Source organism: Suricata suricatta, chromosome 6 (genome assembly GCF_006229205.1).
Source record: "Suricata suricatta isolate VVHF042 chromosome 6, meerkat_22Aug2017_6uvM2_HiC, whole genome shotgun sequence".
NCBI classification, from domain to species: domain Eukaryota; kingdom Metazoa; phylum Chordata; class Mammalia; order Carnivora; family Herpestidae; genus Suricata; species Suricata suricatta.
The window spans coordinates 13,230,483-13,239,510 of record NC_043705.1 but is presented as its reverse complement, the minus strand read 5'-3'; the positions used below and the strand labels follow the sequence as shown (position 1 = coordinate 13,239,510).

Genomic DNA, 9,028 nt, shown 5'->3' with positions numbered 1-9,028 from the left:
TCGGGCCGGGAGGCGGGCGGGGCGGGGCCGGGCACGGGGCGCCCCCTGCCGGGGGCGCGGGCAGCAGCAGTTCCCGCTGGACTGTTCGCGCCCCGCGGGCCGCTGTTACGCAATGGAAATTGCGAAAGCCACGCCCGCCCTCAGAGCCCTCTTGGGGGAGTGCGGCCTTTCTAAGCCGAATTTTTTGGTTGCTTTACCTACGTTTAAGCACGTCTTTCTACGGCTATTTTTTCGAAAGGATAAATGTGACTTCTCCATCCTGAGAAAATTGCTCAGTACCTGGGCAAACAATGCTAATTTCAGAATCTTTAAGTATAACAACTTCCAATTTTGGTATGTTCTTGAAGCAGGGCATTTGACTTCAGAAAGTTTTAATTTCAGTTTTCCTAATCAAGATTTGGTAATTGTGAAAAGTTCTTGCTCATCTAGTTCTTGATCTGGCTCACTTTACAGTTGAGGACACTGAAGCCCAGAGAAGTTTGTCTATGTAGCTCTTCTCCAGTATGTAGTTTTCCTGAGTAATTTCTACCAAAATGTCCTTGTTCTCATTGTTAGTGTGAGTTCAGACTGATAAAGCTATATTTGGAAGAAATTTGCAGGTTTTGGAAGAACACTTGTAGTATTGACTTACTATCTGAATTTAGCCTGGGTAACGGAAAACGACCTGTAAAACGAGAACCAAGTACACTGGAAGCCACCTTGCGGTGAGCAAGACTGGGTATGGCTTCAGCTGTGCAACTTGGAGCACTTTAGCTTGCTAACATTGATCCCCACTTAGGTGAGTATTGGCCCTGCAAATTTGGATGCGCAGGAGAAATTGTAATGTTGCTGCTAGTAAGGTAAAAACAAATGCCCCAGACCAAAACTTGAAACCGTACTCAGAAAATGCCCTGAAATCACAAAGTCCAGACTTATTTTATGAGGGATTACGAAGGATGTTCAACGGAGTGGAGAAGACTTGGAAATAATTTTGTTAAATTGCTTTGGATTTTGAATTTTCTTGATTTGGGAATACATTTAGGGAATAAGGAAGTTTGGGAGAAGTTAACTGCTTAACTACTAGAAAACGACCTTGGGATTTGGTAATGATGCTCATTCTAGGCTTTGCAAAAGCTCCACTTTGTAGCAGAGGCATGAATAGGCGTTTCATCTGTATCACCCAGAGGTGGTTTGTTTTTAGTTTTAAATTCTGTATTAACGGTTGTTTTCTTTCCAGACTGCAAAATTCAAAATGGGGCTCAAGGTATTCGTTTCATCTACACCAGAGAAGGCAGACCGAGTGGCGAGGCTTTTGTTGAACTTGAATCAGAAGATGAAGTCAAATTGGCCCTGAAAAAAGACAGAGAAACTATGGGACACAGATATGTTGAAGGTTTGATTTATGTTGCCCTAGTAACAGTAAATAAAAACATTAAACACATAGAGCTCTATCTTACCCCTTCTGAATTTTAGGTATTTGACCGCATGGAAATGGTCATCTAAGGGAGTTTATGGCAGCTTTTCCTAGATTATCTAAAGACCCAGGAAATCTGAACTTCATTCCCTGACTTTCCAAAATTGACTAATTCTAAGCACCTTTTTCAGTATTCAAGTCAAACAACGTTGAAATGGATTGGGTGTTGAAGCATACTGGTCCAAATAGTCCTGACACGGCCAATGATGGCTTTGTACGGCTTAGAGGACTCCCCTTTGGATGTAGCAAGGAAGAAATTGTTCAGTTCTTCTCAGGTATGTAGTGGTGTTTGTTGCTGAGCAGTGAGTTCTGGCTAGTTTCTGGCAACACGTGATTTAATAGAGCTTAAAGTTAAGTAGCTTAGATATTGAAACAGGTGTGAGTATATACAGGTGAATTAAATGTTTTCTTCTTCCTGGAGACCTTCAAATAATTTAAGCCCATCTTAAAGGTGGAAATTAAGTACTTTGAAAATGCTAACTTTGCCTATATTTAGTATTGTAGTTCAGAGTAGATCTTTGAGGATTGTCCTTTAACAGCTTAACTACTTCCTCACAATGCTGTTCAGCAAAGTACTTCAAGTTAAAGGTAAGATCCCTTAACATTAGATTAGCATCAGTTAGGTTGTTGTAATTTATGGCAAGTGCCTGTGTTTTAAGACGAACTGGGTCATGGGCCCAGAAATGTCTCTAATGGCCTCATTCTTAGTTGGGGGGAAAACTTAGGGAAGCAACTGGTTGTTTTAGCCAGGGAATTATGAAATGACTTAAAGTCAGTCTAATGTAGGAGTAGTCTGAATGTAGTCTCAGTGTCTGAAAGACCAAGTATTTTGAAATTGTTCTGGGCCTAAAGTATTTGAATGTTTTTATGCTGAAGAGCTGATAAAATTGCATGTGTAGCAGAATGTTAGATCATATATTTTAAGTACTATTTTAATACTTGTGATAAGTGGAATTAAGAAATCCTTTCATGGTTCAGTATAGTATGTATTAAAATCTTAGATATGTATCAAGTCCTTATATTGTGCCAGAATTCTTGAAATCAAGTCTGTTTTGATTGTTTTTTGTCTAAATTGGTGAGAATTGAATGCTATCTGTCAACGTTAAATATGAACATAATTTCATATCTTCTAGGAAAGTGCTTTAAGCCCTTTTTGTAAGCTTGGGAATGTATCCACGGAAAGGATTTTTCATAGACGGAATTTCCAGAAGTGAATCATACTACTGTTAGAGCATAAGAGTGCATGATTGTGCTGTGTAGATCAGTTGTTTGTTGAAAAGTTTAGATTGTATGTTTGTCAATTATATGACTTAAGCAATGTTTCAATTTGTATATGAAATGTTTAAATGTTATTTTTTTAAAAGTTGAAGTTCCACTAATTTAGAACATTGAAATATAAAATGAGGTTAAAAGGTGTTATAAGTATAGTAACTGTTGTATTTAATGCTTTAAACTTTATTAAATTCTTGTGTAATTCTCATTAATTTGCATAGATTAGTGTGTTAATTGTTGAATTCTTAATGCATCCTGTGTTCAAGTTTTTTTTTCTTCCATACTGTGCCATGCATGGGGTGTGTTAAGAATTGAGTTAATACTTTGTAATAATGGAACTTCATATTATTACAATGCATATGTAAAAGAATACTTGTTGAAAGCATACCGTTCACCTAAAGTTAAAATTCTGGTTTATTTAAAGCTATAAGAAGAATCATTTCTGGGCTTGTGATGTTAATATTGCCCCCCTACTGGGGTTATTTGTCCTTGGGTTGAAGGGTTGGAAATCGTGCCAAATGGGATAACATTGCCGGTGGACTTCCAGGGGAGGAGTACGGGGGAGGCCTTCGTGCAGTTTGCTTCACAGGAAATAGCTGAAAAGGCTCTAAAGAAACACAAGGAAAGAATAGGGCACAGGTGGGGATGGATGGTTGGTTGGATTTGTCACTTTTCTTATGGTAAACAATTAAATCCATATTCTCTCTGCTTAGAAGAAAAACCTATTTTCAAGTCCCAATTAATTGATGTTTTGCCACTATTTTCAAATTTTCCTATATTAAAGTCACATAAAGCATTCAGATTAAAATTTAGGTTTTAAAATTGTCCCCAGTTAATTTGATCCCCCCTTACCATACTGTAAGATTCCTAATTCTAATCGATAGAGTTGAGAGACTATGGCTTTAAAAAATGTTAATGCAAACCTGGCTTTAGCTGTAATAACACCCACCTAGTAAATTAATATTACCATAAGAAAATGTGATACTTTCTGATCTTGTTTTTAAAGTTGAAATGCAACAAACTTTTTCTTGCTGTATAAATATTCTGCATATGTATTAATAAGCATAGCTTTCAAGAAATTGTCACAAAAGGTTTTATTCTCTTTGCTTGTGACTATTTTTCATTGAAGCATGCGCTTACCTATGCTGATTCCTACTAAAAGCATAGGCCTGGGGTATTGGCGAAAGGAAATGTGTAGTGTGGGCTAGACTGTTGGTGGAGGCTGGCTTTTTAGCCCACTTGCTATACATGTTGCCGATGGATTTAAGACCTGAAATGTTGCAAGTTGAGTGGAATTCTTTCCCTCCTGAGACATTTATAGTACTCCTCTCTACCCCTAAGGTTGGGCTCTTTGCCTCAGAGGAGTGAATTATACTCTATATAAATACACTTTATATTAAATCTTATAATTGAGTGAATTTCTGGTCATTGCCTATGCAAATATAAGAAATCTGGCTTTAAATATTAGTCAGTTTCATGGCTATGACTACATTGTTTTCTTGTGTAACTCAGTACCTGTATGAAATGAACTAATGTTTTCTCTCCCTTCCCCCCTTCCCTCGTGAAAAATGCTTTAGGTATATTGAAATCTTTAAGAGCAGTCGAGCTGAAGTTAGAACTCACTATGATCCACCACGAAAGCTTATGGCCATGCAGCGGCCAGGTCCCTATGACAGACCTGGAGCTGGCAGAGGGTACAACAGCATTGGCAGAGGAGCTGGCTTTGAACGGATGAGACGTGGTGCTTATGGAGGAGGTACGTCAGATTATGCCGGCATCACGAGGTCTGTTCCTTATGTAACTGTTTTCATTTGGTTGATTGTACTTCTTGCCTTTCAGGTTACGGAGGCTATGATGATTATAATGGATATAATGATGGCTATGGATTTGGGTCAGATAGATTTGGAAGAGGTAAGGTAAGAATTGAATTTCTCAACTGAAGGATACTTACACTCTTGTCCATCTAGACCTCAATTATTGTTTTTCAGGAATGTCTGATCACAGATACGGGGATGGTGGCTCTACTTTCCAGAGCACAACAGGACATTGTGTACACATGCGGGGATTACCTTACAGAGCTACTGAGAACGACATTTATAATGTAAGTGTAAGATAAGTTTACAGGTGGTCTATTTCAGGAGAGCAGTAAACTCTTGGTTCTTAGTCTAAGTGAAACAGTATGCTATAAATTACCTGTAACAATCGAGAAGTGACTCAGTTCTCTGAAATCCCTTATATTTAGTTCTTTTCACCACTCAACCCTGTGAGAGTACATATTGAAATTGGTCCTGATGGCAGAGTAACCGGTGAAGCAGATGTCGAGTTTGCAACTCATGAAGATGCTGTGGCAGCTATGTCAAAAGACAAAGCAAATATGCGTAAGTGAGACTTAAGTATGTTGGGGATCTCCTTACAGACAGCTGAGTGACCAGTGTTTGTGATAAATAGTAAGGAGGTATTTGTTCTGACATTAAGTTCTTTGGTTTGTGTTTAAAAAGTGTAGGTTTTAAAAATTAGTGTGATTGGAAGGGGTTGGTGATAACATGGACTTGAATTATATCCTTAATTGACAAACTTAATTTAGATGAATGTTTAAATCAAAAGGCTGGTTTTTGAAACTTGCATAGTTAATTGTCCAAGAAGCAGCTAGAATTTTTTTTTTTTACCAAAAGATTTTGAAGTTCACAGATGTACTTGTTTAAGAACTTAGAAGTGCTTATGTGTTTTTCTTTCACCAACAAACACTTTCAAACTTTTTTTCTTCTCATTTCAGAACACAGATATGTAGAACTCTTCTTGAATTCTACAGCAGGAGCAAGCGGTGGTGCTTACGGTAGCCAAATGCTAGGAGGCATGGGTTTGTGTAAATATCACTTTAGTGTCTTTTTTTTAAGCTAACCTTGTATGCCTTTTCTCTCATTTCAGAACACAGATATGTAGAACTCTTCTTGAATTCTACAGCAGGAGCAAGCGGTGGTGCTTATGGTAGCCAAATGATGGGAGGCATGGGCTTGTGTAAATATCGTTAGTTTTTTTAAAAACCAAAACATATTTATATAAGTCGATTATATAAGTTAATTTATATTTTAATGATTTTAGCGTAATTAAGTTAGGCAAAGTTTTTGATTTGAATTTTGTGTCTGGCTTAAATCCTTGTAAGTTAACATAAAACTGTTTAGATAAATAGTTTTAATAAGTACTTTTGGGGGAGGGGATGGCAGGAACTAGTTGAATTATCGTTAAATATGAAGTATAAGTTTAAAATTATTTAGTAAAAAGCACAGGATCAGTAAATTTTTGGGCGCGGTTAGTTGGGCATAATCAGGTGTTCAGTGATACCTGTGTATCAACATAACCTTTACTGTATAAATTATGGGGGTCAAACCCCACTAAATCCAGTTAAGCCGTATCCTAAGGTCTTTTCAAAATGCCTCTACTTTATGGAATCATGTGGATTTAGTCCTGCTGATGTGCATACTGTTGGCCTTCTGGTTTATAAATGTTTGATTAGTTACAGTATGATGGCTAGAAAGGTAGTTTTGGTCATAGGCAATAGGCAGAAGGAGGCAGAGGGTTATAGTAATATAAGATCAAGACTGGAAAATCATAGATTTAGAATTACAAGCCCGGTACCACCAGGTACCACATTACACGTGGAACAAGGTTCTAATGTTCCCTTAACTTAACAGCAAACCAGTCCAGTTACGGCGGCCCAGCCAGTCAGCAGCTGAGTGGTGGTTATGGAGGCGGCTATGGTGGCCAGAGCAGCATGAGTGGATATGGTAAGTGTGTTTTTCTATATGCTCGAGATAAGTTTTAGGCAGATTTCTTTAGTTGGGGGAATATGCAGGCTCCTTTTTGGTGAAATTTGGGTTAATAAATAGTATGCTTTTGAGCCAAATGTAACTTGTTCTTTTACTAGCTTAATTTTCAGAACCAATCTTTGGGAGGGGGAAGTGTTCTATAAATTAGTCATTGCAGCTTGGAATAATGTCGAGCCAGAAAACATCTGCCTCCATGTATTAAGAAATTACTGATTTTTTTTTTTCTGTCTTTTCGTTAGCATTAAATCCATTTTAGATGGAGGGAGAATTTTATATAGTAGGATGGTGGTTGGGTTCAGAACCGTATTTACTAGTCAGTTTTATCCTAGGATTGCTTTTATTATTTTTTTTTTCAATTGGTCTAAAGAATGGTGATTTTGGTATTATAGTCTTACCCTACAAAATCCTTTTGCAGACCAAGTTTTACAGGAAAACTCCAGTGATTTTCAATCAAACATTGCATAGGTAAATATTTTCTCAAAAAATATAATTTAAATTCCCATAGCAAATACTGATATGTTGTAATAACACTTTCTATAGCAGTCAATGGCTCTGACTTAACTCCATGGAGGCTGCCATTTTGGGCACAGTGAGTTGCCTTTAGTCCAACTTTTGTCGTCTCACTTCCTGCCCACCGTGAATAGGAAAAGCAAGAGACTGCCCCTGTCCTCCCTATTCATATATGCCATTCGATGGACACATTGTGAATGTTTATGGTAAATTTTTTTTTTAAATGCCTTGTTTAGCTTTAAAAACAACACGAAGTAATTTTGCAATTTTTGAAAAACACTAGTTTTCCTTTAAACTTAATTTTCTATGTTGATCCTGAAGCATCCAATTAAATGGTAGCACGAGAGTCTGGCAAGTTGGTACTGCAGAGAAAAGGGGTTAATTGAGACTTGTTTGGAGTCGGGCGTCCCCTTTCCCAAACATGCTTCTCGCCACTTGGACAGCAGCCATTTGTACTCGTATACTTTTTAAACTTTTTCTTGGAATGCTATATTTTATTTGACTGATAATCTGCTGACTCTCCTGACTTGTCGCCTTGATCTCTTTGCAGGCAGCCAAGGAGCAGTGAACAGCAGCTACTACAGTAGCGGGAGCCGTGCATCTGTGGGCGTGAACGGAATGGGAGGGATGTCTAGCATGTCCAGTATGAGTGGTGGATGGGGAATGTAATTGATCCTGATCACTGACTCTTGGTCAACATTTTTTAAAGAAAAAAAAGTTTAACAGTTTTGCAGTACAAGCTTGTGATTTATGCCTACTCTAAGTGGAAATCAGGATTGTTTTAAAGACTTAAGTAAGGTTCAGTATTTTTGAACACAAACATTCATCTAGGATGTAACAACCGAGTAAACTATAACTGTTAAACAATTTTCAGCTTTTCTCTAGTTATATCGTAGGATGTACTTAAGCAGTAAGTGTATTTAGGTTAAAGCAGTTGAATTATGTTAAATGTTGCTCTTATACCACGTTACATTGAACACTGTTTGGATGCATGTTGAAAGACATGCTTTTTTGTAAAACTCAATATAGGAGCTGTGTCTACAATTAAAGTGAAAACATTTGGCATGTTTGTTAATTCTAGTTTCATTTAATAATCTCTAAGGCACGTAAGTTTAAGCTTTTTTTTTTTTTTATAAGTTAATGGAGGAAATTTGAGACGCAATACCAATACTTTAGGATTTTGGTCTTGGTGTTTGTATGAAATTCTGAGGCCTTGATTTAAATCTCTCATTGTATTGTGATTTCCTTTTAGGTGTATTGCGCTAAGTGAAACTTGTCAAATAAATCTTCCTTTTAAAAACTGCACTTTGTCTTGTCTATGCTTCAGTGTCATGTGGACTGTTTCTTGGTGCTCTATTCCTGCCCGGGGCGTAGGTGACAGTGGCCCATGTCTCTGGCTCTGGCAGAGAGGCTCAGCAGTTGAGGCTGTTGTGTAGATGTCGGCAGACTTCTCTTCCATCCAGTGCAATTGAAGGTAAATTGAGCTCATGGGGCCCTGTGGAAGGGCTGTGTGTTTGGCCTGGCTGCACAGGACCTAACCTGAACCGCCTCTGACTTGCTAAATGCTTGCATAAAGCACAGGCTGAATTGCTCACTGCATGTTCTGCATGTCCACGGAGGCATGCCACGGCCATGGCTGAGAAGGAAGTGCCAGAGGCGGTGGGTGACTGATTGGGTGCCACCCTTCCCATTCTGGTGGCAGCTCTTGAGTTTTTGCTTGTATGGGGTGTCTTCTAGAAGGAGCTAGCCCTTTTAAAAAGTGTGATTCCCAAAGTCCTTTCAGTACATGCTTAACACTGCAGACCCCTCTTAAAGCTGAGTTGAGGATGTGAATGAAGCCACTCTCAGGGCTTGTGAGAGTGCTGGAGATTGTCCCCTTTCATCTGGGGTAAGGTTTGGTTACAATCCTGGCGGTTTCTAAGCATCTGTAGATGGCAGCATTGCACGAAGAAGTGTGAGAGGCCCAGCA

The 9,028-nt window shown here is 38.5% G+C and overlaps 1 protein-coding gene across 8 annotated transcripts in view; it reads left to right on the top strand.

Moving 5' to 3' along the window:
- The window catches only part of HNRNPH1 (heterogeneous nuclear ribonucleoprotein H1), a 9,216-nt gene extending 852 nt beyond the window's left edge, over positions 1-8,364 (top strand). The window contains exons 3-14 of one of the 8 annotated variants that reach the window (XM_029941642.1): positions 1,217-1,372; positions 1,585-1,728; positions 3,226-3,364; positions 4,303-4,481; positions 4,565-4,636; positions 4,693-4,826; positions 4,968-5,103; positions 5,499-5,558; positions 5,651-5,710; positions 6,415-6,507; positions 6,965-7,014; positions 7,610-7,698. In XM_029941642.1, coding sequence (XP_029797502.1) covers positions 1,217-1,372; positions 1,585-1,728; positions 3,226-3,364; positions 4,303-4,481; positions 4,565-4,636; positions 4,693-4,826; positions 4,968-5,103; positions 5,499-5,558; positions 5,651-5,710; positions 6,415-6,507; positions 6,965-7,014 — 1,223 coding nt within the window. In that variant the 3' untranslated portion in view covers positions 7,610-7,698. Of the gene's footprint in view, positions 1-1,216; positions 1,373-1,584; positions 1,729-2,586; positions 3,365-4,302; positions 4,482-4,564; positions 4,637-4,692; positions 4,827-4,967; positions 5,104-5,498; positions 5,589-5,650; positions 5,741-6,414; positions 6,508-6,964; positions 7,015-7,609 lie in introns of those variants that run through there. The other 7 variants (XM_029941641.1, XM_029941639.1, XM_029941638.1 and 4 more) reach the window with 7 other exon arrangements.
- Positions 8,365-9,028: the final 664 nt, after the last annotated feature.